The sequence below is a fragment of the Cheilinus undulatus genome, linkage group 6 (genome assembly GCF_018320785.1).
Source record: "Cheilinus undulatus linkage group 6, ASM1832078v1, whole genome shotgun sequence".
In the NCBI taxonomy this organism is placed as follows: Eukaryota; Metazoa; Chordata; class Actinopteri; order Labriformes; family Labridae; genus Cheilinus; species Cheilinus undulatus.
The window spans coordinates 40,326,455-40,354,406 of NC_054870.1; the positions used below are offsets into that span (position 1 = coordinate 40,326,455).

A 27,952-nucleotide genomic window follows, 5' to 3' on the forward strand; every position below is an offset into this window, starting at 1 on the left:
CGGTGATGGCAAAAATTAATTTGTAAATATCAGCATGATTGGAAATTTTCAAAATTCCAGCATCCTGCAGCCCTTATATGATAGTGTTTTATTTTACTGTACTTATTTATCTGTAGTTTAAAGATGAATGTAACTGTTGATTTTCGGGATGCATAATATTGGATTTTTGCCAATATTTACAATTTAATTTTAGCCAATTCCAACATTGATATTGATACTCAAATGTAGTATAGACCTAGAACTTCCATCTTTAAAACCGCAATTTAAATTTGTTATAAATTAACAAAGTTCAGCCCTTAAAACACATGTTAAAGTGTGAGGAATGATGATGAATAAAGAAAAAGACTCAGCTGACATAGATCTGTTGGTCTCCAATAACTTATTTGTTCATATGGCCAATGTTTCCAGCTGATATAGGCAGACTTTTATAGCCTAAATAACAGCAGAAGTTTTCATATCTGCCAATACTGATACCATTGTGAATCCCTAGTTAAATTCATGATATTGTAAATTCTCAAGTCCTGGAGCTACACGTCATCTTTATACTCTGTTTTTGACATTTTAATGTTAATTTGCATTGTTCCTAGTTACGTAAGCAATTGTAATCTATATAAATGAGGAAATTATGTTAGAATTAGTTATTTTTAGAACAGTGTATACATTAACGAGCATTGCAGGGTTGGTAATTGTCCTTTAAGTGATGGCCTGTAGAGAAACCAGAGGTGAAGTCATTAGAAGCAGAGCACTATGGGAATGACCCTTCCTGCTGTGTTCCTGCTCCATCAGGACGCACGGTGCCCTGAAATGTTTGTAACAGCCCCCTGCGTTCAAATCGGTCCTGAAGGTCCGAACCCCTCGGGTGCAGCTTTAAAGCAGCAATGGGGCTGCTGCATTGCTTGTAAATACCGCACCTGACACATAACTGCATTCTAATGGTGAATAATTGATTTCAGAGGAATTTGTTGATGCAGCATCAATACAGGTTATTACACAGCAGGGACTGTAACATAGTCTTAGCGGTGAGACTACAAGATATCATGCAGCTAATCAGGCTGTGCTTCTCTGTGTGCACTGACCTGACCTGATTGTCTTCCTGGATAGCCATCATTACAGAATAATAACCCTACAGCGGAGCAGTAAAACCAACATATCAGTGCATATCACTGTACTCCTACTGCAAATCATTCAAGGGTGCTTAACTCAGATGAGTGTAATTGTCTTCCTGTCTAAAATATAAAAAGAAGTAACATGTCTATTTTCATGTTGTGAGGGAGGCGGATGTTGAAACGTCTATGTGACGTTGGAGGAACAGAAGGAGAGCTGACTCATTTTATTCTGGCAATTACATCCCTCATATGGACCGTGTGTCGGGTAGACTGTGAGAACGGGGAGGGCGATAACTCAGCTTACATAAGCCCTGAAGAAAAGGAAAAAGGATGTGAGAGCGTTCTCCTTTTTAGAGTCTAGCTTGTTTTTGTTTGAATGAAAAATGAAACATGTTTGGGAACACCATGCCCAACAAACTGGCATTTTATCTGGGCTTCCTGCCTGCCGGTGCAACTTGACCCAGTTAACATGTGCCTGTGGAAGACCTGCCCGTAGAACTGGGCTGGGATCCAGACGCTCAGGAATTAGCACCGAGCTTGGTTTTCCAGTGTGACAGAGTCGCTGTGAGAGTCGTGTTTCATATGATGGAGGAGACCTTCCCCATTGCCTGCTGTTTCTGCCACCACTGCTGATCATATCAAATCTTCCATCCTGGTGCGTTTGCTGAGTTGCTGAGATAAGGAGCCGCAGTGCTCGCCTCAAGTGTGAAATTCAGCACTGTGCCTTTTCTCTTCCTCTCTCCTAATCTGCTGTCTCCGGAGCGGGGATTTTCATTTGACTTCCTAATTTTATTTTCATTGCCGCTCTTCTCTGCTCTGCGGCTATTGTGGCGGAGTGGGAGAGCTACAAAATAGTCAAACCTGTGCCTGCTTTTGTCTTCACAGAGGACATTTTTGGATGCACAGAGAGCAGTAATTGAAGATTTGACCATGAACAAAAACAAGAGAGAACGGGAGTTCTACAGCCTGGATGTTGGGGATTCGACGTTCACAGTCCTAAAGCGATACCAGAATCTAAGACCCATCGGCTCAGGGGCACAGGGCATCGTCTGGTGAGTGCTTAAACCTTGTTTATACTCTGCAAGAAGATAAAATAAAATATAAACTGCTGTTTCCAGTACATTGCAGCACATTTCAGCTAAATTTGACCCAAGAAATAACACTATAAGCCTTTAAATGTTCGCTGCCATGCTTCTTATTTAATCATTTTTAATGTCAACATTAATTTTACTACTCTATCTTTAATTTATTTCTCTTTTTTGTTGTTTTTAGCTCTGCTTACGACCAAATCCTTGAACGAAATGTTGCCATCAAGAAGCTGAGTCGGCCGTTTCAAAACCAAACCCATGCCAAGAGGGCGTTCAGAGAGCTAGTCCTAATGAAATGTGTCAATCACAAAAATGTAAGTATGCAGACGAAGCAATTGGAAATAATATGCTTCAGCTGTGAAAGCTATTTTTTTTACCTTCAGTTATGTAGCTGACGTAGTTGTGAAATGAATGCAGCATTGCTTTAACTGTAGTTACCTTATGTCTGCAGATAATCGGCCTATTAAATGTATTCACGCCACAGAAATCATTAGAAGAATTCCAAGATGTGTAAGTACCTTCATGTGAACTGTTGACATGTTTGTTCGGCGTGTATTAAAGCCATAAATTCTTCTGTGCTAGTTTAACTGTCTCTAACCTTCTTGTGTGGACTGTTTTTGCTCCTTCAGATACTTGGTGATGGAGCTGATGGATGCCAACCTGTGCCAGGTCATTCAGATGGAGCTGGACCATGAGAGGCTCTCCTATCTGCTCTATCAGATGTTGTGTGGTATCAAACACCTCCACGCTGCCGGCATCATTCACAGGGTGAGCATTAGACAGGTGTCATTATGAGAAAGTGTTAAACCTGCTGGGTTACTTGACACAGAGGTGTGTGGGCAGGGGGTCAAACAGTCGAGTAATAGATGGTAAATTAAGATATTAATAAGTCATTTGCAGTCATGTGATCCTAATGAGGGGCATGAAGTGGGGGACAGCTGTAAAGAATGAATGGAAATGGAGGAAAGTTAGTACTTTACAGCTCTAAATGGACCTGTACACTGCAGTTATTATCAGGAAATTCCAACATACATCAAGTTTGATTCCTACACTTTACAAAAAAACATATTTTTTCCATAGTTTAACAGATTCACCTGGCATATACCATGACAAAGCTATACTGAACCAAACCAGATCCCTTTTTGTGGACATGGACCATACACGAGTGGTGGTCCAGGCTTTAGACTGAGGCTTTTTTAATCTGTGCCTGCATTACACCAAACAAAAGCACAGTGCTGCTGAAAAATGTTATTTGGTCAAAGAAAGCAAAATGTTTTCAATCATTGATTCTCCACCAATGATATGTACTTGTATATTCTATTAGAGGGTCCTCAATTCTGTTCGCTTCAGCCCAATTTATTAATCCCTCCAGGAGCAGCTTGTGTGTTAAAGCATGACAAAGATGCAGCGACACAGGCAGCAACATTACGTGTAGGCTAAAATACAAAACAAGACCTAAAACAAATACTGACAATAGTTAGGCTAAGGAATCAATAACCATCTCCAGCTGAAGCAATGTATGGACTTTAAAACTGATAGTTTAAGACACTTTTTCATTATCCTTTTAAGCAGTGCAAATGGTCAAAAACACATAAGAGCATTGGAAAAACAGAAAAACAGACATTAGAAAACTGATAATTAGACATAACCCATGCAAAACAGCAGATATTTACAAGATAAATGAATCTACAAAATACATTTTACACAATTTTCTGTTGAAAACAGTGAAAACATACAAGACAAAGGCTAGGCTAAGCGAGCAGGAATGCCAGCAGGGAAAAGGAAAACAATCACAAAATACCATAAATTTGAAAGATCACAAAGTATACATTGTGCACCTTCCAGCTGGTTGCTAAGATGGCCTTGAGTTTCCCTTCAATCAGTGCACTCCTTCACCACCTTCTGGTCTCTTCATATCCTGTTTAATGTAGGCAACTAGAAACCATTCTTCAAATAAAACCCCCTGCAAAATTTAGAAACAAAAATCGGTAAATACCAACCCTGACACAAAAATCTATATGTTAACTTGTACGTGGGCCGTTACTCAAGTCTAGGTATCTGTAGGAAAGAGGATATGTATCGCGAGAATTTAATAAAAAATTACCTGAAATCAGTGGTGTGATATAAGTTGAGTGTTCAATGTTTATCAGAACCAGCCGAATGTTTTTTATCATCCTTAACCTTTTTGTAAGCCTGAAAACTTCAGAATTTTCTGTCACTTACAGTGAAGCCAAGATACAAAAAGTGCACAAAAGAAGCCACAAAGAACACTATTCAGTGAAACTAATTGCACACTTGGGTGAAACGATTCGAGATAATAGACTTGATTAGTCAGTATTTAAGAAAACACAATAACGCTAAATAAAGCTGTCTCTCACTGAAAATGGTTTCTTTACAAAGTTAGACTCTAGAGAGAGTTTCTATCTCAGTTATGGCTGTCTGTCACACAAGCAAAGAAAGTTTTACAGCCTCCATGCCCTTTATGTAATCCTGTATGCCTTATAAAGGGCTTAAATTAGTCCTGCTATAAACAGTGATAGTAATAATACACACATAGTTCATTACATTTTGGATCAGTATAAGACATTAATTTGGTTTGCACGACCATGAAACTGAAATTGAAAGAATGATTAACGAAAACTCCAGGAAATGATTTGTGTTGCTTTTGGATTTATATTCAAAACAGTTGAACTTCAAGGCATCTTTGATCTAAAAATTGAGGCTGAAGTCAGGCATAGATGTAGGATGGAGGAGGATTGACACAACCCCAGTCATGCTCTGGATGTCCTTTTATATTACCAGGGGCATGGGAAAATGATATATTGAAAAAACAACAGAGTCCACAGCTTAAGGGCAGAGTATGGAGTGCATGTGGCAAGTATTCAAGGCTTCTTGGGGGATAGTAGGGTTTCCACAAGCCCCTTGTGGATGTCCCAGGGTCCCAAAAACCACTGGGGGTCTCTGAGTGTAATACCAGGTTTGAAAATGTCCATGCCGCCGAGTTTGACATTGGCTGCCAAGTGACGTGTTCGGCCAGCGCTAGGTTGTGGCACAAGGCCCGTGATGCCTCCTTAGCACCCTCCACTTGTGCACAGGACTGTATTTAACATTTTTTTATTTTTACTTAAAAATTTTGAAGTTAACATTGGTGTTTTAATGAAGATCCTTAAAGCAGGCTGCCAGTTTAGCTCAGTTGGTGCAGGTGCCCACTTACAGAGTCCTCAATGCTTTGGCTGTTTGGTGCTTGTCTTCCTACTCTCTCTCCCCATGTTTCCTGTCTTTCTTCATCTGTCCTATGAAAATAAAGGCAGTAAGCCTAACAAATCCTTCAAGCATAACTCTAGTCCCCTCGCTGCCTCCAGTGTGAGCCAGGGCGGACTTCTGACTTCTATTGATTAGGAAGGGAATGTTAATGCATCATTTCCTCATAAGGATCAATAATAAGTGGGCTTAAATCATATGCAGGCACTTTGATTTTAATTGCATATTATCATGAAGAAAGTAATGAAAAACAAAGTAACAATCAGGGAGATGAAGACAAGAATTTCTCACTTTAAATATGTTAGACACTCAACTGTCACAGAAGTGTTACATCTTCATTAAAACTTTATCCTTACTATTTAGAAACAACCAAGCTGTTCAGTATTATGAACAGTATCTTAAAATGCATGAACTTGATTCATCTAAAGCTGCAGACTTGAATTACACTAGCAAACAAATCAGCTCAGTAAGCAGTTTGTGCTGCAGGGAAATGTTATGTAGACAAAATTGTGTAATCCTCAGAAAAAGTGCAGCAGGGGGTGGAACCTGCAGGGTTTTAGTCATGATGGATGATTTATTTTGTCATGTGAATAATAAAAACAGTTCTCTCATAGAAAAATTTAAAAAGCTATGAGTCATGAAGTTTATTGTATTGTGGGGGTCTCAAAATTGCATTTGAAGGCGTTTTTCTAATTTATGCCACGTCTCTTACTTGAATTGGCGTATTGTCTGTCACTGCATTTAAAGCTGTTAATTTGCATGTACTTTTCTGCTTCTATTAGAATTAATTAACATGAAATAATTACATTTATATGTTTGTTCCTTGCTAGGACCTCAAGCCCAGTAACATAGTAGTCAAGTCAGACTGCACACTGAAGATTCTGGACTTTGGTTTGGCTCGAACAGCTGCCACAGGCCTCCTCATGACGCCATATGTGGTTACACGCTACTACAGAGCACCAGAGGTGATCCTGGGCATGGGCTACCAGGCCAATGGTTAGTCTTTATCTTTAAATGATTGCAGTTATATGTCTGTGAAATGTTTCTACCTATTAAATGTTGGAGTTGGATCCTTTTTAACTCATGCTTTGACCTGAATACTCTATTTTAACACTCTGAAAGCTGCATGACGCTGATGTTAATACATTATGTGGAGCTTTTATTGCATTAATACCCACTAACTATCCTCCTGAGCATAACTAACTTGTCATTATGCCTTCCTCTCACCTCTTACTGGCTTTGTTTACCGTGTTCCACTTTACTAGTGGACATATGGTCTGTGGGATGCATACTGGCGGAAATGGTTCGTCATAAAATCCTCTTCCCGGGAAGGGATTGTATCCTTGGGTCTTTTCAAAACTTGTAAACACTTTTTTTAAATTTTAACTCTTGCTGTAAAGGGCTTTGCACTGTTCAGGGCATCTGTACCAGGGTAACTATATTCACACTATGGTTTATTTCCCTGATGTCAAGCTAATGATGAGAAACACACAATTACTTTCAGAATATCTGTAGCTAATCTACATTTTTTATAGCATTTTAAAATATCACTGTCACTGTAATTTTGGATTTTTCTGACTTGCACTAAGGGTGATTGACTTCCTGTTTGGATGCTGATCTGCTGTTATAGGTAGATCAGAGATTTAAACACAAACAAAGCCACAGAAAAATGAACTTGTTATGGATTTTCAAGGAAATAAGGTAGCTGTTTGATTTCACAAGGTTCAAATTAATTTGGACTTGTCCACTTAGTTTTTTGCATTAATTTTTTTAATCAAGATCAGACCAGATCATAAATATCAAATATGAATATTTTGGGGAAATTGTATTCTTTAAATGCCTGCTTTGGTGCAAAAACTCATGTTTTTAATGTAGAAACACAAAAAATAAATATTTTCAAATATTACATACAAAGTGGATTTCCTTGAAGGGGATTAGCAGCTTTGAATAATGATTTAAAACTTGGAATTTGGCTGGGTTTTTTTTTTTTTTTTTAAGATTGTAATGCATTCTTACAACAGTTCCCCCAGTTTCCCCTAATGCCAAATATTAGAAAATGGCAAATATTTGGTGACAACCAGCAAATAAAACTACAAGTTTGAAGCAAAGTTTCCAGAATAAAAGCCTTGTATCCTAAAATACATGTTTTCAACTGCTGGGAGTTGAAATTGTGCTTTTAATGAGTTTCACTGAGGCATTTTTTGAGACTGTATACAAGTGTTCTGAGCTTATTATTGACTAGTAGCTGGTTCTGACATTAGAATTTCAAAATTGCAGATTTCCCTCTAGATTTAAACTGTTAATTGTCTGTCCAATCTGGAAGCAGTCAATTTAAATTTAATGGCAGACACCCTAAATTTATTGCCTATTATCCCCTGAATACAGAAGTATGACATTTGAGTAGTTTCTTATCTTCCCACCTGAACATCACAGAAAATAGCCACCTTGTGAATATAGTCACTGGGGAATGTTAATAATGTGCAGTGTAACATTGATGCTTTCTGGCAGTCATTGGCTGTAAATGTTCATCAACATGTCAGCTTGCATTTGAATCTTCTCAGTGCTGCATTTCTCATCCGGCTGATGCTGCCTGTTCTCCATTTTCATCCCAACTCATCAGAGCTGCCATTCTGTCTGCATTCCCTCACTTATTTTTGTTCTTATTTTCTCACCATTTTGTTTATTTGCATGTCCACCTCCCCGTCATCTAAACGTCCACCTCCAGTGGATGTATGGTCAGTGGGCTGTATTGTGGCAGAGATGATCAGGGGAAGTGTGTTGTTCCCCGGCACTGATCGTATCCTTCCCTCGTCATTGATTGATCCCTGTGTCATCACTTCATTCTGTGTGAAGAGATCCAACACCATCCAGAGTTTCCCTGCGTCACTTTGCCATCCATTTTCCAATTTTCCACATGACAAACATGACCTCAATCATTGCTCTGCTACACCCTCCTATTGTTAGAACTTCAGTGGTTTTGTACGGTGCCTTGGAAACGTATTAACCCCTTTTGCACTTTCCTGTTTTTTTGTCTTGTAACAACTGCAATAAGATGGAGCTTACTGCGTTTGAATGAGATAGACCAAGTTTTTTAAAAAGTGAGGAAGTTTCAAAAATAGGGGTTTGAGAGTTATTAAAATGAGCTACAAAATTTGATCAAACTAAGTGCCTTTAGGCTTCTTTTGAAAAGCCCTGGTAATCAAAGAATGAAGGCTAAAGTCTATCTGATTTCCAGGTTGCAGCATTGAAAACATGGAAAAATGTAAAGGGGATTAATAAAGCATGCAAGGCACCAAGTTAGCTGCATAGGTAAGTATTAAGTGGTTGTAATATTATAGCTCTATTGGCCTGTATGTGTGTGTATTTAGAGATGTTAATGTGGCAAGCAGTTTTAATGTTTAAAGCAACTACTTAAAATTTAGATATCTATAGTAACATTTCTCCAACTCTAAGCAGTGTTATCACTTGGAAGAACTGGGTGAGATGATATTATGTAAGCACATGGTATAATGACAAATGGCATCAATAGTCAAGGGTTTCTAGGTATTTAAATGTCATCATGGATATCTGATTTTACTTTTGGAAACCTGAAATGAAAGTTATGACTAGTAACAACTGAGTTGAGATATTTGAGATGGGAGCTTTTCCAGAAGCAATTCAAGATATCCAAAATGTTCCTTTTGTGTGGAAGGAATGACGCTGTGGATTTTCTAAACTGAAGCTGCAAACACACAGATGACAAAAGTGAAGTCATTTGTCCTCGGAAGAATGAGTAATGAAGTTGTCCCACTCCCTCTGGGTTTGTTGTTCTAAGCTCTGTGTTCTCACGGATGTGACACTTAGAGACTCCAACATGTTTCATAAGCTGCTTTCACAAGCACAAAACTCTTGAAAAAATACTGAAGTTTTCAGGATGGGCTGTATATGCCCACTTTTATTGACTTCTTTGTAGCTTCCCCCAACTCTCTGTGATATAGTAGAACCAGATGATTTTTCTTAGCCAATCACTGAACGTCAGTCAACACGGATATGAGCAATCCACCTGGGTACTTTGCTCAAACGATGCCAGCCTCTCCACTTTCTGGAGGAAAACATTCCATAAAAATAAACGGCACTAAATGGGAAAGATTGGGTCATGAGGGATTTAAAAGCTGAAAATATGAAAACCGTTAGACTGTTACATGGTTATTGGGAGAATCCAATGGCCAGTGAGTGACACATATAATGTAGGCTATTTATGTCATAAACTGACATCACATACCTAATATGTGTCGGATCTTGAAAGAATTTAGTGAATGTGTGAAAAAGCTGTTAACAGGCAGACAGACTCCTGCTGTCATAGAGCGATCACTAGCTTGAAGTCATTAAGAACACGGCACAGGTCCAACATTAGCCCGCTTTACTCCTCTCTAGTTTCAGCCAAAACACAGAGCTATTCTTTGACATTCTTTCATCATTTAAAAATAATAAAACATGCCTTACATTATGGCTTTTTATTGTTTAAGGCAAGAAACACAACACAATGGCTTTTAATCGCATTGTCACTGCTGTTTTGTAACTACCACCATTCAATCTAAGGGCTTGTTTTCCCTCAGATGGGGGCACAGTCACATTAGGAAGTGGGAAGTGATGTTGCAATGCTCTTATCCATCACAGAAAGTGACATCACAACATCTGACCAATCAGCAATGGCCCAGATGTCCCAAACTTCCTGTTTCCTCCAGAACTCGAAAAATGCAGTTTTGCTTCCCTTTTGGTCCCAAACATATGGCCCTAAAATCATAACTAACCATGATAAAATGATGAAACTCACACATTATACAGCTGTATAGTAGTGCTAAATGTCATGATAGATTTTGTTTGAGTAGTAATTACTGAAATTTAAGCGTGAGAAACGGAGGAACCATAATTGGACATATGCCTGTTGAGGGGTGTAAAATGTTGTCTATGTCAAGACATGTGGCGGACTTATCTATCAAGCCATACTAAGGGTATTTTCTTGTCAAATAACTCATTATTAAACAGTATAATAGTGCTCTATAGTGTAGTTAGATGTTGCCACTGTTGTAAAAAAAAGTGATCCAGTGGCAAATTTTACAAATTTATAGAAAATTTAAAAGTAAAAATAATAAAATGGGTGTGGTTTTTGGTCAGATTTATAACCTCATAAAAGTTTTATTAGACTTATGTGGTATATGTCCATTTTTATTTTTACTCTGAGCTTTATTCTCAAAGTAATTATTATTATTTTTTACTATTATTATTATTATTATTCTAAACTGATTTAGACATTAAATATTTGTGATGTTTTTATGTTTTCTGGTGGTAAAGAAAAATAAATGGCATAAGTAGTTAAATAAATTAAATTTTAGTTGTTTTTACAATAGTATAATAGCTTTATCCAACTTAAATGGCATAAATGTGGTTTTTTTTTTATTGTAAGCCTCATCAGTGCTATAATTCACTTAGTTATTCAATATTTGTGTTTATGTTAGGTTTTTCAAGATAAAACTGGTGGTACCACCATAACTTACACTGCCATGTCTTTCCCCTAAAAGAGGTCAGAATCTAAAGATAACATCACCATGATTGTAAAACTAATATTTTGTATTTAAATAACTTTATATGTGCAAGTAAATGCTCATTAGAGTCTATTTGTGTTTATTTCCCATAGTTGACATCTGAATATGTAATGTTTTTCTTTCTTTTTTTTTTTTTTTTTTTTTAGATAAAACCTCTCTGGATGCCCACTAATAATCTTCTAGGGCATAAATTTTGAATTTCCAAGTTTTTCAATCAGTGTGCATAAAGGGTTAAAACTGCTTGCCATATGTGCGTACCTTGAAAATAACTTTGTCACACCAACTTGCTGCTGCAATTCATTATGTTTAGGAGTGAATTGTGTGCATGAGAGGCTGGTTTTTCTTAACATTAACACTTCAGACATTGACCAGTGGAACAAGGTAATCGAGCAGCTAGGCACTCCATCTCAGGACTTTCTAATGAAGCTGAACCAGTCAGTAAGAACATACGTAGAAAACAGGCCACGCTACGCCGGATACAGCTTCGAGAAACTCTTCCCCGACGTTCTCTTTCCTGCTGACTCTGACCACAGCAAACTGAAAGGTACTGTTTCATATCTTCAACACATCATGTCCATAAATCACATGGAGCTTTGTCATCAAACCAAAATTGCAGACTTGATTAATAGCAGCAGGATCTTATCTATTTCTTGTGTCTCCTATCAGCAAGCCAAGCCAGAGATCTCCTGTCAAAGATGTTGGTGATCGATGCCTCCAAGCGAATCTCTGTGGATGAGGCCCTGCAGCACCCCTACATTAATGTTTGGTACGACCCAGCTGAAGTCGAAGCAGTAAGTAGATCGCAGATCGGAACGCACAGTCTTTAAATGGGACACATGAGATTTGAAGTTAAAGTGGAAAGTTGGCACAGTTCTTGTAGCGCCTATGAGCCATTTACACCTTTTTGTCTCTCTCAGCCTCCTCCGAAGATCCTCGACAAACAGCTGGATGAGAGGGAGCATACCGTGGAAGAGTGGAAAGGTTAGAAAGCATATTCATATTCTTAATGTTGCACTCACCACTCCTCTTAATGAGCGTTCACTTATGCCTGTTATTTACTCTCTGGCCTCCTGAGGCAGCACACAAGTTCACCAAAATGCTATGACATATAGCCATACAGGTCTCCATGAACAATAATCAAAAAAATAAGAGTGACATTATGATGAAATGAACTTGGACATTTATAAACATTCTGTTGAGGGGCCTTATTCATTAGACTTTCAAAATAAAACCAGGTTTGGTTAAGATGTTGTGTATTGCTGAAGTTTAACTGGTACTTTTAGTGTTCAACACTGCTGCTGTTTACCATTCACCAATTATCGGTATCCACAGTTATGAAAATTTCTGCTGATATTTAAACCAATATTTTGGCTACAAAGATCTGCCTTTATTAACTGTAAATATTTACCATACAAACAAGTCATTTTGTACAAATATTAGATATTGACAAAAATCTAATATTTTGCACCCCCAGTGTACACCTTATTACTGTCTAACAAGAGAAATGAGTTAGGGATTGGCTAAAGCAAGGTGTCAAACTCGAGGCCCGGGGGCCAAATCCGCCTTCTGGTATAATTATACCCGGCCCCCAAAAATATTATAACTGACCCACCGGTACAAGATCTGCAGATTTCCTTGTTAAGTCATAAGAATTGTAAAAAGTAAGGAAGGAATGTGGGAAAAGACATAAATTTGTGTTTTTGTTTCACATTTTCATTTTATATTTCCCAATTCTGACTTTACTTTGTGTTTTTGACTCTAGAATTACAATTTTTCATTTAAATTCATATTTTGATCATTTTAAGTCATCATTTCAAATTTTATCACACGTTTTGACCTTTTCAAGTCCTTACCTTTAATCCCACATTTTTACCTTTTAGACTCACAATTAAAATCTTTTGCTTATATTTTGACTTTTTTAAACTCTTGACTTAGAATTTGATCTCATATTTGACTTTTAGAACTCATGATTTCACTATCTTTGTAATATTTGCCATTTAAAAACATGAATTCAACTTTTAAATTTGTGTTTTCACCTTTTGAATTTAAATTAGACTTTTTATCTCAGGTTTTGAGCTTTTAAACTTACAATCTTGACTTTTTTTTAAATCTCAAAATGATATACCATCAGTTAAAAAAAAATTTCTACTCTTATTTTGTTACTGGTGAAAGGTTGACAGTTTATGGTTAAATGTTGACCCTGATAGGCTCTCAGAATAGACCTAAATTCAGAATCCCCTGATGTGATTGAGTTTGACCCCCCGGGGCAAAAGGTTTTTGTTAGCTGTTTGTCAACCCTCAGTCCGTCTCTTGAATTAACAACATTTTCCTAACTCCATAACAGCTCTTTTATGCTGATGTCAAACTCACAGTAAGGTGGAAACACCGTCTGAATTTTGATGTGTTTCAGGATCATTGTTTCATAGTTTTTCAAGCCATTGGTAGGGAAAAGACAATAGAGAGTGAATACCTGAAGTAGAACAGACCATCTTTTTTTGATTAAACAACATATTTGCTCACCCATAAGCTGAGATGAACTTTAAACAGGAAAAAAGTAAAATCCCTATGTTTCATAAATATCCCTCCCTTATTTATTCAAGAAATGCTGAAAACCAACAGGGCGACGCCTGTAGGCTAGTTTAGACAGATGACTTTTGCTGTGTTCATTTCACATCTGTCATGTAAAATTATGTGTTTTACCTGACAAACACCTTACCAACTGCTGGTCTTGTTAAGTTGCATCTACCTGTAGGCTCTAAAGGGGGCTTAAGATACTCTCTCATCACTCCTCTATGTAAAAAAAGATCTGCAAGAGTAATGAGGTTGGAGCCTGCTATTAATGTTTTAAACCATCACAAACATGAGTTTTATAACCAAAATAAAGCTAAAATAAAATGTTCCAGATTTTCTGTGTGTCACTGATTGGCAAGTCTGGACAAAGAATTAAAGCTCCACCCCTCAGTGTGATGTCAGAGGGAAAGGGCTCTCAAACTACTTGGATAAATTTAAATTCACAGTAATAAAAAGATGAATTTCATGCAAACTAGATCTCTTCATGAGGAAATAAAAACTGCCAGATTCAAGTAATTCTTCTGGCCTTGATGTGATGAATTTTTAATAAAAAAAAATGGAAATTTCAAACATGTGTAAAAGAAACTAGTGTGACACTCAATGATGTTTACACATTAAGTTATTCGGTCACAGAAATTGTTTCAGAAGGAGCTCCATGTTTCCACTCTGGCTTCCTAAGCATGTTATGGCTCGAACCTCCTTTAAAGGCTCTCAGTGAGTGTTTTCCACTAACGGGAACATGAGTCTGTCGAGTATGGGAAGGCTTCAGATTGTGAGTAAATATCACTTTCAGTTGAGCAGCAGGATGAGCTCATTCTAACCCCTGCCAGGTGATAATGACCCCTCACTAATTTTTGAGAAGGGTCACACCAGCATAGCATGTCCAAATTAGAAACATGATGCTGTGTGGACTTTACAGTATGCAAAACACTTTGACTGTACATAAACTCTATGTCTCCTGCCCCACTTAACCTTCTTCTGTTCTTTAATTTGTAGAGCTTATTTACAAAGAAGTGAGTGAATGGGAGGAGTGGACGAAGAATGGAGTGATAAGAGGGCAGCCTCCTCCTTTAGGTGAGTAATCATTAGAACTTTACAAGATATAAGGAAATGATGAATCACTGTGAATCAAAGCTATTTTTATTTGTTTGAGTTTAATCATATTTATAAAAGGATTAATGAAAGCATGAATGTGTTGTTTCATGGTCAAATGGTTCTTACTCTGTTTATAGCTGTGCATCAAACTACAATGCAACTACATTTTTATTTTCTTTCAACATTGCATTTCTGTAATATCACCTTTACAAAGCTCTGCTATCATTTGCCTTAGAACAGAGGTGTCCAAACTAACAAAAAAAAGTTTGGTACATTTTTGATAGGCCTGCTGCAAATTCTTAAAAAAAAATAGACACATTAGAACATAAAGCTTGCGCAAGACGAAGTGTCTTGAGCCCAGCGTTGCTAATCTAAGCAAAGTCTAGGATAAAAATGGTACTGCCAACAAATCCTTACAATAAAAGTCTGTTGTTGTTTTTCCTTGAGAGCTTTTTTTGAAGGAAATGCGGTGTTTTCAGTAGCAGCTTGACACACCTCAGCTAAAGAGGAATGAAACGTAACACCACAGGTTAAGTTACAAAGAGGTGGACACAGACAGACTTTAAAAAACCTTTTTCTGTAGTCTTACGCCCAGATATGACTTCACTATGCCATCATAGGTTTGGTTTTGGGGGAGAAGGAGTTTTGTCACCCCCAAATTTGTATTTTAAATGCATTATGTCTTTCAATTTTGAATTACCCTGATATAATACTGTTACAACAAAAAAAATTCTGTGAAAAGACAATTAGACCATGTCGACCACGCCTAAGAATAACATTTTTTCCCATGGACAAATTTAGATAATACAGCCTTAAATTTTTCATCTATGAGAGGGTATAGTGCCACATGTCCTGCTTACCTGCTTATCATTGCAGCCCTTCGTACGATTCTGTAATTGCACAGCCTGAAGTCTGAACTGCAATGAGATCTACAGTGCAGCACTTATAATAAAGTAGCCCCTAAATATGAAGCTTTAACAATAAAATGATCCCTCTTGGTCATTAAAAGTTAATGACCAAGAGGGATCTAATTGTTAATGTGCATGCTGTTTGTGACTCTTCAGATAATGATACTCTGCAGTGTATTTCAATGAAACCTATGCGTTGACGTGTGTTTTTCGCAGCACAGGTGCAGCAGTGATCGACAGCCCCCCCCAGCCCACGTCCTCCTCCTCGTCTTCAGCCAACGACGTCTCATCCATGTCCACAGAGCCCACTGACCCGAGCAGTGACCCCACCATGGCCTCTGAAACAGACAGCAGCCTGGACAGCCACACCACTCTGGGTGCACTAGCCTGCTGCAGATAACGCACACATACTCCACACACGTAAACACACGAAAAAAAACAAACCTGTCCTCATTTGTGTGTGCGATGGTGGACGGTTTAGGCCAATTGAACTTCTCATGCTAGTTTGTAGAGCTTTTGATGTACAGTTTTGTTTTTATTTCCCCTCCCCTCACACTGCTGTAAATGATTGTGGTTTAAATTGTATCATTATTACTGTATTTTTGCTGCGAAGAATCAGAGTATGTTTTGATGTGAAGCTGTGATGTATGTTTTGAAAGAGAGGGATCTGGGTGAACTGTTATTAGGCTGCTGCTACACAGTTAAAAACAATACTGTTAGCACTGAAATATTATGTTGAGTATATTTTTGAATTTGCTTAATTTTTAGGGACATCTGAATGACACTTATCTACCAGTAGACTATAGCACATTTCATCTTGGGTCCTAATGCGAATGGATGATTTTTGATATCCGCCATCTTTCTTGTAGAAAGTGTCCCCTTGGTGTATCCAAGAAACTTCTTAGTATTATGTCACTTCTGATTGTGTGCATCTTGACAAGCAGTCAAATGGTCTATTGCCCTGACACTGAATTTCTTATTTTTTACTATAGCATACTGTAAACTGACTGTATTTAACTTTTTTTACTTTAATGTAATTTATAAGTGATTGTTTGTTGGATGAGGAAGAACAGGGTGAATGTAAGTGACAAGAAATGTGGCTAAGTGAGGAGCCAATGATGCTGTTAGTGCTGGAATGAGTTAATGTAGGCCACACCACTGGCTAGAACGAGTGCTGTATTCGGGGGCCGTCACCAGAGACTAAAGCTGCATTTCCATGAAGGACTTTTAGTCCGAGGGGTTTTTCTGAGTAAATGTTGTCTATATATCTATCAAGAAGTAAAAACCCAGGTTAGTCAGCAGCAGTGAGTGTATAAAGATGGATATGAAGTCTCAGATTCTTCCCACTGTACAAAATGAAGCCAAAATACCACCACGACAGCCGCTGGCATACTGTACTGGTGACTTAGTTTGGTGCCAGAGTCTGAGAGGTAGAGATGAGCTGGTAGAGCCTTCTTATTGGTTTCCCACTCCTTTTGCTTACCAAAACTCACATTTATTGTAAACTGCAAAGATCAGACTGCGGAGCTCACAGCATAAAAGATTCTTCATTGACACTTAGGTTAGTCTTGAGCTCTAGTCAGACTGCCATTTCAAGGTGTGGTGTTGACACCTTTGTCTCAAATTACCTGTCACACTCTGTGAGTACACCCCTATACAGTGCTACTTTGATATCAATATGAATGTGTAGACAAATTTCTTTAAGGTGCTGTTCCATTAATGTGCTTGGAAAGGGGGTTTGCATCTCTCATCCCCTTTTCTTGGCCAATCTGGTGCACATATAATGATAGTAAGAAGAAGAATTTTCTCTTTATAACACACTTCTGTTGCTGTTAGTCCTAGTAAGCAAACTAAATGCATAAAAACTATCAGTAAACTTGGTGCTTGAGCCATCTTTTATGCCAGAGGTGTCAATCATGACGTTATATCTGTCATTTTAGCATGTAATAACTAAAATTAGAGATGTTACTATACCATCTTTTCCTGACAGTATGACACAGCATGATATGACAGTACAACCTGCCATTGGTTGACAGCTCCCACAAAGAAACAGTATAACCGTTAGCATTCCAGCTAGCAGTAATAAGTGATCAAATATGGATTCAAGTAAATAAAAAGATGTTCAATATCAGATTTACTGGTGTGGAGTTAATCTTTGAAGCCCTTGTATAGTCACACAAGTTCCAGGCTCGCTAAGAATGCTTCTGTAAGGGCTACAAAGGCACGTATCACGTCATTGGAATAGCACAACCGCTAGCTACACGAGGGGAGAAAGTAAGAGGCTACAATTTGTGGTTCAGAAGTTATTTAACTTTAGATAACCTGTGTCACTTCTTGTCGTATATGACAACGACGGTCTGGAAGGGCATGTGTTTTTGAGCAGCGAAGAATGCAAACAATAAGTATGGCTAAACAAGGCAAAATATAAAGGTAAGCAAAACAGTAAAGTGCATCTACATGTACTCATTGATAACATTCATCAAAGTGACATTGAAGAGACGAGACAGGATCAGCAGAGCCAGCAGAGGAATGTGGCACTGTTGTCATGTGGAGCTCCTGCTGTGTCATGCTCTATCCTGCTTCCCCAACCCTGTAATACATTGTGAATTATAGACAGGGGACACCAATGTTGCAACGGTGTTAATCAAAATGAATGTTTAAAGGTGTAATGATATCGGAGCTTTATTAGATTACTATTGTGAAAATGCACTGTGAAGAGGGCTCACAATGAAAGCACCATTTTTAGGAAAACTTGTTAGACATGTTCGAATTTAAAAGTTTGCCAATCTGTTAACATGCAGGAGGTGGAGCTTTTGACCCATACTGCAGCTAGTCTGCAGAGGGAGCGCCAAATATTTTGGCTTCACTTTTGGGGTGCTGACATGTCCATTTTTATACAGTCTGCAGATGTGAAATAATGACTTTAATGCTGTGAGGTGAGGAATTAGAAAAGTTTGTGTCCTAAAATTTCCTGTGCTAGTAGGGTGTACTACAGCTAAAGGGAAATGTGGGGGATAAATCAAGCTCCTGGGTCCTTATAGTAAGAAGGCACTCCTGTAAAGTCTCACTTCCCTAGGCAAAGTTCCTGTTACAGAAATGCAGCTTTTGTCTGAATGAGTCACTTTACCCTTTCAGCAGGTTCTGTCAGACATTTTTCACAGCTGTCTGATATTTAAGATATTTAATTTAAGTGCCCTTACTCAGTTCAGTGATTTTCAGTCCTCTCTGTGGCAGATGCCCCTCTCTCTTGTGGTGCGTCTTTCTGAGTTCTACCTCACAAATGCACACAAACGTTTTTTTTTGACGATACAGTATGTATATCATGGCACACACCGTTCAAAAGAAATGAGAACAAAAGAAAAACTCCAGTTATTTTCTGTATTTCTAATTTATTTATTTATTTATTTATTTCAAGCTTGGAGGCGTCTATTGTATGTAATGTACATTTCATTCAGAAGTACTATTTATATGCAGTTTGTTTATTTTTTGGTTTTCTGTGCAATATAATTCATAGATTAGTATAGCCAGTGATTGATCTGTACATTTTACTGTAGATGTTTGTATATTTTCTGAGTCAGGAAAAAGGCATTTGCTACCTGCCACGATAACCTTTGGATGTATTCAATGGCTCAAATTCCCAACCTGTCCCCTTGCCCTTTTTCATGGTCGGGCACTCCAGACAGTGACCTCCCTTCCCCCCCTTAGCATCAGCTCCCAGAATGCACTTTGGGGATTGTGACGCATGTCCTGAACCATTTCTGGGCCACATCTCGAATCAATGTTGTGGCCTCTCTTCTTGTAGTTTTCCTCTCCTCCATCTCCTCCAAAATAGAGAAGATAGAATAGACTACGCATGAGTTTTCTCTGAGCAAATCTGGTTTTTAGTGCAGGTACATTTAGAGGAAATAAAAGGAAAGCCATTCAGCACTTCTGGGATGATGCTGCAGTCTTCTGAGGGTTCGGACAAACACTGACAGCACAGAATTAACCTGTTGTGGTGTGATTTGGTAAGGCCAGTTGTGTAAATTTTAGCCTTTGGATCTGAATTGCCTCACTAACAGTAACAGACTAATTATATACATCAGAAATGGAAACTGTCTACCTTCAACTCCAGCAAATAAAGAGTTGAATTTTAACATCTCACACTGTCGTTTCTTTGACTACGTTTCTTTTCACAAATACGAGCTCTAATGGGAATGAACAGGACATGTTTGGTAAATCTATACCTTATAAATGGTGCCTTGCATAAGAATTCAACCCAAATTTTTATATTATCTATTTATTTAACTATGAGTTTGGCAAACTGCAGTCGAGAAGAGGAACTTTTTGGGATTTAAGAGTTAAATTTAAGACAACACTTGTGCCTGATCCTACCAAAGCATTCAAAGCTTTTGTTCAGGAAATCGTGCAAAAATCCTAGACTGTTTTGGGTTAGTCCTTTCCATAAAACCCTCCTATAATGTAGTTAAAAATACAGAAGAGTTCAAGGAGTATGAATGCATATGCAAGGCACTATACAAGACCTTTTCTGCTCTCTTTCAGAGTAGTCTCATCAATAAATAATCAGCTACATGATCTATGGTGTATTATAGTATTTGGGGAATGGTATTTTGAGGGGTGCTTGGTCCAGAGGAGCTCTCGTTTGGCACCGGCACTGCTCAGTGTAGGCACAAGACGGCAATACTTAAGAGGACACGGTGGTAAGTTGTACTGCACTAGAGGTATTTGGTCTTCAAAGCTTTGGGGCTGGCTGGTCTTCCCATTTATCAAGCTCCTCCTCCACCTCCGATGGACCAGATGAAGGCAGGTTGGTCTGGTCTAGTTGGTCCGTGGTGTTCCTGTAGTCAGATCCCCGAGGGTTTTGAAGAACTCCTCCATCTCTCGCTGGAGGAGAACGTTTCGGTTCTCTGCGTCTTGATGCGCCCGCTCCGAGTTCCTGAGTCGGATCTCCAGCATTTGGAACTTCTTCCTCTCCTGGTCAAGCTCCTCCTCGAGGCGGTTCACCTGGGACTGGTACTTTGAACAGGACTCTTCCAACCTTACAGAAAAGACAAGGGATTTAAGATCACTCACACTCATTAGAGGATTTTTTTTTTTAAAGGAAATGACTCATTCTTACTTGCGAATGCAGGTTTCGTAGCTTGTCCTCTGTTTCTTCAGTTCCTGCTTGAGCTCGCTCAGCTTGATGGCAAGACCTTCGTTTGTTACTGGGAGGTCATCCTCAGTGACACTTGCACTGTGATCCAGAGTGCTCGTACTGTCCTTGACCTCTGGGGGTCTGTCTTGACCCGACCCTGATTTTACCGCCTTGTCGTTTCCTTCCGGATCAGCCAGTGAGATCTCAAAGGACGTCCAGATAGACGAGGTGTCAGCAGGAAGGCTTAAACTAGAAGGGGCGACATTATCATAGGCAGAAAGTCTGTGGGATTGAAGTAGGGCTCTGTGAGACAGGGATGTCTGAGGGGAGTCTTCATCAGAGTCTCTCTGTGAATCCTTAAGTGAAAGAGCGGTCTCTTTAAGAGAGAGGGTGGAGTCTTTTAGAGACAGAGTCGAGTCTTTAAGTCTTTCACCTGATGAGGTGGTTCGCCTGTGAGATCGGAGAGACGACAGGCCATTCATCAGCCAGTTGCTCCCACCGGCTGCTGAAACGTCCCCTGCTGACCCGCCGATCTTCCCCCTTGGCCCTGCAGATGCTGCACCACCTTTGAAGGAGGTCCTCCACGTGGGCGGGGCTTTAGATTGCTTACTAGGACTAACAGCTGCATCACTCCCACCTTTCCCTTCACTTCTACTGTCCTCTTTGTCATCCACTTTCTCCTCTGCCTTGTTTTTGCCCTTCCCTTCAATTTGACAATCCTCAATCTTCTCCTGAGTTGTAACAGGACTCTGTGCAGTCGGCTTGGTGTCTGCAGAAGGGGTGGAAGGTGGGGGTTTCTCTTTAGAAGGTTTGGAGCCTTGGCCTGAGGAGGATATGGGGGCGTCAGTGTCCTCTTGTGAGAGCCATTCCACCTTGCACCGTTGGATAGCACTCTGTTGTAGGGGGGCTTTAGTATCTTTTTCTTCCTCCTCTCGTTGGTAAAGCTGAGCGTGTTCACTGATCAGGACGGTCATAAGATGCTGTACCTGGGAACTCCCTGTAAATAATGAAAAACATGTGCACATTATACCCCTGCAAGAAAAGTAAATAGGAGTTGGATTTTAACTTCCCAGGTTGCCATTTCTTTGAACATTGCTTTTCAGCTCCAATGGGAATGAACAGGATGTTTGGTCAATGAACATCCCATATGAGTTTCAGGAGGCTTGAAATGTTCCCCCAGTCCTCTGTTGGCTGTAGGCCAAGGGTAAGTTTGGGTTAGGGTAAGATCTAAAGACCTATAATGATTATCCAGACATGCAAACTACTCGATCCTTAGTGGTCTTCTGAAAGCTTGGATTACTCATCAGAAATGTTCAGCACCTTTGAGTTACAAAGGCTCCTGTACTTATGCCTCTAACCCTAAGCTATTTTTAACCAATTTGTCTCACCCGAAATTATCATCTTATACAGCTTGTAAACATCAACCCTGTGGTGGAAAATCAATTTCTTTTCATACTTTTTCAGGACAACCTGGGCTTTAAGAATGTGTGTGCTACAGTAATGTAATTGAATTAAAAAAAGAATAAATAAACGGAAATTGAAACTCAAATTTTTTTATGTGTGACACAGTAAACAATTATGGCTAAGACTTTTTTGCACAAACTTGTTTTCCCATCCCTTTGGGACAAAAAAAAATTTAAATATTCATATACTTACAAAAAAAGTCCTTGCACCTCTTTGCATTGGCTCAATGTAAGCCATTATTCTATGCATTTCCTGTCTGCAGTGACACAGAGGGCCACATCACAGCCTCTCCATTTCTTTCTCTCCATTATGAGCTATTCAGGCCATCTCCACCAGGAGCTGCACAGTTATAGTTGCGCCATAGTTAATGTAATTGTGTGATACAAAAATGGCATTAAGCATAAGCCGCTAGCTGCAGAAAAAATTGAAAATGGATTAACAAATTCATAAAAATATGTTAATTGTCAGATTTATTGGTGTTGATTTAATCTTTGAAAACCCTGAAAATGTCACCCAAATTCCAGGGTTGCTAGAAAAGCTTTCATAAGGAATTCAAAGGCACGAATAGCGTCACTGGAATGACACAATAGCTAGCTTTAAGATGAAAAAGGGTAAGAGGCTATGGTTTATGATTCAAAAGGAATTTAACTTATAAGAACCCGTGTTACTTCTTGTATACGACAATGCCAGTATCAGAGGGTTAAGGAAGTTCTTACCTTTGATGAAAGGGAACATTTGAGTTCCTGGATCTGTATCTAGACCCTGGTCTCTGCAGTGAAAATGCACTGAGCTCCAAAAGTTCTTGAAGTGAATGCAGTTCTTGCTGCAGCTCAACATGATTGCTATGTCTCATTTACAAATGCAGCACCATTTAAAAGGGAAATAAACAGACTTTCCAACTGTATAAGATTTATTGCCGAGAAGCATTGTTACAAAAAAGAAATAAACTACCAAACACAAATTTCCTTAGTCTTTGTGCTAGGTTTATACAGACATGTATTTGCACATGTCTAAGCCTTGTTTTGCCTTTTGATTGTAAAGTTTAAAATCAATTTTAATAATGCCTCCTTAAAAAAGACAAAAAAAGAAAATTATATTTGAAGTACAGGTTAGACAATGTTATGTTGATATCGTCACCCACCTTCCATCATTGTAACAGGATCCTCCACTCTGGGCCGAAGGATATTGGGTCCGAACACAGTGGCCAGATTTTGAACACTCATCTTATTTTCATTGGAGTGAGACTGAACCTCATCGAGAAACCTGAGCAGATGGAACAAAAACATGAGTGCTGACTCATTCACTGAACGATTAGCATAATTCTTTTTTTCATTTGGTGAAAATGAAACTAATGAAAGAGGACTGAGTCATGATTCTGGCTGGTGAGTGGGTACAGTCTGCAATAATTGTATGGCAGCAGAGCTGACTGTAACTATTCACACTCAGCATCAATCAATGTGATGTCACTTCCCCTGATGACAAAGATGTGGGTGTGATGGATGCCATTTTCCTTGTATGACAGGGTGTCAAAGCCTCAATCATCACACAGTGATTGGCAAATTACAATGATTTAAAAACCTATCAGAGTTGAATTGGTGCATTAATAATTTATTTTTAAACAGATGACAGATCATGTTTACTCACCTGCAGATGTATTTAAGGATGTTGTAGTTGACCTGAGGAAGTGATTTCACCTGTTTTCCTAGCTCTGAGATACCCTTCAACAAAAAAGACATTGTAATTGTTTCAAGGAGGGTTTTCAAACATTTACTTGAAGAAGATTCAAGCAGGTTTCTTTTTTTGGCATGGAGAAAGCGTTTGGAAAATTTCCAGGAAAGTGCTAGGCTGACATGTAATTACCATTGCTTTATCCTTGGTAAGAAGCTGAGCACAGGAGAGAAACTGTGTGTATTTGGAGAATGGGATTATGGGCTCTGGCAGCTCCCGAATGTACAGCTTTAACAGTGACGCCACTGTGTGGACATCTGTGGTACTGTAAGAGACACAGAGTGGACATAAAGAATGCCATCCACTATAGAAATATAGGTTTCCATGATGCTGGAGATTAAAAATCCCCTCTGCTGTGTCACCTGTCAAACACCGGCTTCTCGCCTCGATCAAACGCATCCTGCAGCTCTCGAACATGATTGGTCTGTCCAGGAGCTCTGAAAAGACCCTCCTCTTTGAGCCCATGTTCCCGTATGAAACTGCAACACTGCTCCACCAGCACAGGGACGACTCTCTGAGGGCCACACTGAGCCTCGTACAACATTGTCTCTTCTAGGTGTTGCCCAAAGACCCCTGCAGACAAAAAACACAGAAAACTACGTCACCATTAGTTCTGAGTCGGTCCTTTAAGACATCCAATTATCCACTGTAAAATACAGAAACTGAATCTATTCTTTCAGTATATCAGCACTGGAAATGCCTGTGATACTATGTAAAATGCATCATTTTGTACAGGAGAGTATACCAGCAAATGTCATGTTTGATATTCATCCTCCCACCAACCCCTAAAACTCAATTTACCTTCCCAAAGCAGTAGCTAGCAATAATTCATATCATGGGTGCCATTTGCTTTAAAGAGTGTATAAAACATTGACGTAGTCTCAGTGATGTCACCCAGTGAAAAGACCTATGAAAGCCAAACAATGGCAGACACCATATTGGAAATAGGGGTTTTTTTTTTTCTCTTTTTTATAATTAGGCAAAATGTGAAAACAAAACCAGTGGTGCAGAGCAATGCAATACAGAAAAAAAGGAAATATTATCACCACCTGACTCTAAGCCTCCTTGCATGTAGATACATTGCGCTCACCTGTCAGTCAACTCAACTATGCCCCCAATTATGCAAACGTGTGCATAATTTATAGCTTTAAGACAGATTAGTAACAAAAATCTTTTTTTTTTTACCAAGCTGGAAACATGTTCATTTCTCTTCTAAGAATGGACATTTTAATATTAGACTCAATGGGGATTCCTTGGATTTAGAGCCAGCTTCAAGTGGACACTTTATGAACTGCATTTTTTGACATTTCATGTTGGCTTCATTTTTCAATCATCTGGGTCCAGATCTGGGTTTACTGTACACTGGGTACACCCTGGTCTTGTGCATGATTCATGTGGATTCAGGCATGATATGCAGGGGATGTTAAAGCACCAAGCCCAGGCACAGGGTAATAGTCAGGGAGTAGGGGACATCCAGAGCACGATGTGCACAGCACGTACCAGTTTATCCTCTGGAATACAAGGTAGATGTAGAGGTAGAAGGCGGATCAATGTTAGCATGTTAAAAACAATTAAATCAGGCATGCAGGATGGCTTCCATCATCTGCACAGAGCATGAACAAATATAGACATAAGTGGTTGCCATGTTTGTCTCTTCTTCTAGTCAGATGTGCAAACCAAACGCATGCATACCCTCACCTACTGAGCAGGACAGAATGCATGTGTGCTCAGGCACACAGGAAGTTTTTTTGTCTTTGGTAAAGATATTCATCAGCTGACTTCAGCACAAAAGTAGTAAGTATGAAGAACATTAACAGAAATGTGGTGGAGAGAAAAGATTGTGGGATTTTTTCCCCCCAAATTTAGTGGAGTAAAAGTCATAAGTCCCCCCTCACACACCCACACAAACACACAAAAAAATATTTAAGTAAAATACAGATACTCTAGTACACTGACTTTGTTACCGTCCACCACTAACCTTGCGGAGCAGATGACTTGGACAGATTTCAATCCATGTTGCAAAGCTCCAAACTTAAATTATTGTGCCAGGTCTGAAAACAGACCAATCAGCATCCTTTGAGAGGAACAAGGTGGGAGCTAAGGGAGGGGTTTGGTTGTACTGGAAGCCAATGGCAATAGTTAGCATTGTGGGATTAGATTAGATTTGGATAAAATATAGCAGCAGTTTTACTGGACCACATTTCTTTATTAACTAGAGAGCAAAAAACAGCACTGAAAGCTTCTCATGTCAGAAAAAGATATTTTCGCTCAACCTGCTTTGGCATGAGTTTGGGTGGGTTTAATTGGACTGAAGGCCAATATACAAGGGCTGCTCCCGTTTGAGCGATTAGTTTGGATGTAGCTAAAGTTAAGCATTAGTTTTTTCGAAACTGGGCTACATGCCTCTATGAAAATAAGTGAAAGGAGCCACGCTAAACTGGCTCCTTTGACTGACTGGCTTCAGCATGAGTTTTATCCACCAACAAGCTTCACTGCTCATATATAGCAGCTCCTGTCTGTCAAGCTCAGGTTACTACTGGAGCTGTGCATGTCTGATGCCTCATTTTGTCTTGAATGTTCTTTCAATGACCTTCTGAGAATTTTTTAATAGTCCTGCCCTTTCCAAACACTTTGTATGAGAGGTGAATGTGAAATTGATCCATGCAATGGAAATATATGAAACAGTGCGAGGTTAGTCCAGCACTGGCTGCGTGTAGACATTTATGTACGTGTCAGACTCACACCTCCTCCGAGTGGAGCCCATATGACTCTACGAATCGCTCTGACCCATTCCTCCATGTCGCTCTGAGAGTTGGCCATCAGCAGGTATGATTCATGGCTTATCCCTGTCCGATCCTTTTCTCCAGTCCCCCCTGAAAACATAACAATACTCCATTACTCTTTGAATGAGGAAAAAATGACATACACATGTCAAGATTCACAATTCTTAGAATCATGAGCAAAACAGATTTCACTTGAGAAAGTATTTTTAAAAGTATAACAGTAAAGAAGTGGGTTGTACAAACCAGGAGGACCATCTTTTTAAAAATAACCTTATAAGCTCCAGGACCCCTGGCAGGTACAAAGGCTCACCCGTACAGCTCTGCCTCCCCTTCCTGTGGCTGCTCACAGCTGGATACCAACTGGTTTGACATTTAAGAATGACATTTTAGTTTATTCCAGTTTAGCTTTGATCACACTATCAGAAACGTCTCCTTTTATGTGACCATCTACACACTGTCTTTGCAGATGGGGGTATAGGCAGCAGTTCTGCTCCTCCTTTAAGGATCTAACATGTACTTTATGAACCATCTTATTAGACCCCTTCAAACTACTGGAGAAGATTTGTGTTACAGAATCTTTTGGTGTTTGCATAATACTTTCTGTGCAGGCTATACTTAAGTCCATGCATTTCTCTCTGAGTCCTGTACAGTGGTGCAAGGTGTGTTGTGTGCGATAGAACTGACCCAGAAAGAGCAACGCTCCCTGTGGACACCAGTAACTGCACCATGCCTCTCACTCTTTTCTCTTTCAGGCCTCTCCCTGTGTCTTTTCAGTCATAACTTTCTCAATAATATGGCTCTGAACACCATCTCCCATGATCACACAGACATATTTGCAAGTTTTATCCCTTTAATTATAAATAGCACATAGTTTGCCTTTCAGAGAATTACAACATCAAGGATATGTAGTAGAATAAGCTTTTTTATGACAACAGAGGCCAAATTTAACCATAAAATAAAACATGAGTGATTGTTTGTGAGTTTGTGTGATGGAACGAGGAAACATAAAAGAACATCAGTCGATGCATATCAACAAATTAGATTTTTTATGTATAAAAAAGAACTAATAGATCAATAATATTCTGCAGTATTTCAGTAGTGCATTCAAACCATGATACCCTAGAGGCCAATTCAACTTTAGACCCCTGTTTAAATGAGTAGAAACATGAAATAAAACTGAAATGGCCTTTTAAGTAAAGTGCACAAGCACAAAAAAACATAAATATTTA

The 27,952-nt window shown here is 39.0% G+C and overlaps 2 protein-coding genes across 9 annotated transcripts in view; one reads left to right on the plus strand and one right to left on the minus strand.

The window, feature by feature from the left end:
* The window catches only part of mapk8a (mitogen-activated protein kinase 8a), a 30,182-nt gene extending 10,435 nt beyond the window's left edge, over positions 1 to 19,747 (plus strand). For 4 of the 7 annotated variants that reach the window (XM_041788668.1, XM_041788672.1, XM_041788670.1 and 1 more), the window contains 11 exons: positions 1,992 to 2,158; positions 2,379 to 2,508; positions 2,646 to 2,704; positions 2,824 to 2,962; positions 6,286 to 6,451; positions 8,181 to 8,252; positions 11,399 to 11,581; positions 11,704 to 11,828; positions 11,955 to 12,018; positions 14,605 to 14,682; positions 15,833 to 19,747. In XM_041788668.1, coding sequence (XP_041644602.1) covers positions 1,992 to 2,158; positions 2,379 to 2,508; positions 2,646 to 2,704; positions 2,824 to 2,962; positions 6,286 to 6,451; positions 8,181 to 8,252; positions 11,399 to 11,581; positions 11,704 to 11,828; positions 11,955 to 12,018; positions 14,605 to 14,682; positions 15,833 to 16,011 — 1,362 coding nt within the window. In that variant the 3' untranslated portion in view covers positions 16,012 to 19,747. Of the gene's footprint in view, positions 1 to 1,498; positions 1,762 to 1,991; positions 2,159 to 2,378; positions 2,509 to 2,645; positions 2,705 to 2,823; positions 2,963 to 6,285; positions 6,452 to 6,720; positions 6,793 to 8,180; positions 8,253 to 11,398; positions 11,582 to 11,703; positions 11,829 to 11,954; positions 12,019 to 14,604; positions 14,683 to 15,827 lie in introns of those variants that run through there. The other 3 variants (XM_041788671.1, XM_041788669.1, XM_041788674.1) reach the window with 3 other exon arrangements.
* Positions 19,748 to 19,879: 132 nt separating this feature from the next.
* The window catches only part of arhgap22 (Rho GTPase activating protein 22), a 28,319-nt gene continuing 20,246 nt past the window's right edge, over positions 19,880 to 27,952 (minus strand). For both annotated transcript variants that reach the window (XM_041788665.1, XM_041788666.1), the window contains exons 4-10: positions 26,685 to 26,813; positions 24,303 to 24,513; positions 24,073 to 24,205; positions 23,857 to 23,930; positions 23,354 to 23,475; positions 20,731 to 21,745; positions 19,880 to 20,649 (exon numbers count right to left, since the gene is read on the minus strand). In XM_041788665.1, coding sequence (XP_041644599.1) covers positions 20,430 to 20,649; positions 20,731 to 21,745; positions 23,354 to 23,475; positions 23,857 to 23,930; positions 24,073 to 24,205; positions 24,303 to 24,513; positions 26,685 to 26,813 — 1,904 coding nt within the window. In that variant the 3' untranslated portion in view covers positions 19,880 to 20,429. The remainder of the gene's footprint in view (positions 20,650 to 20,730; positions 21,746 to 23,353; positions 23,476 to 23,856; positions 23,931 to 24,072; positions 24,206 to 24,302; positions 24,514 to 26,684; positions 26,814 to 27,952) is intronic.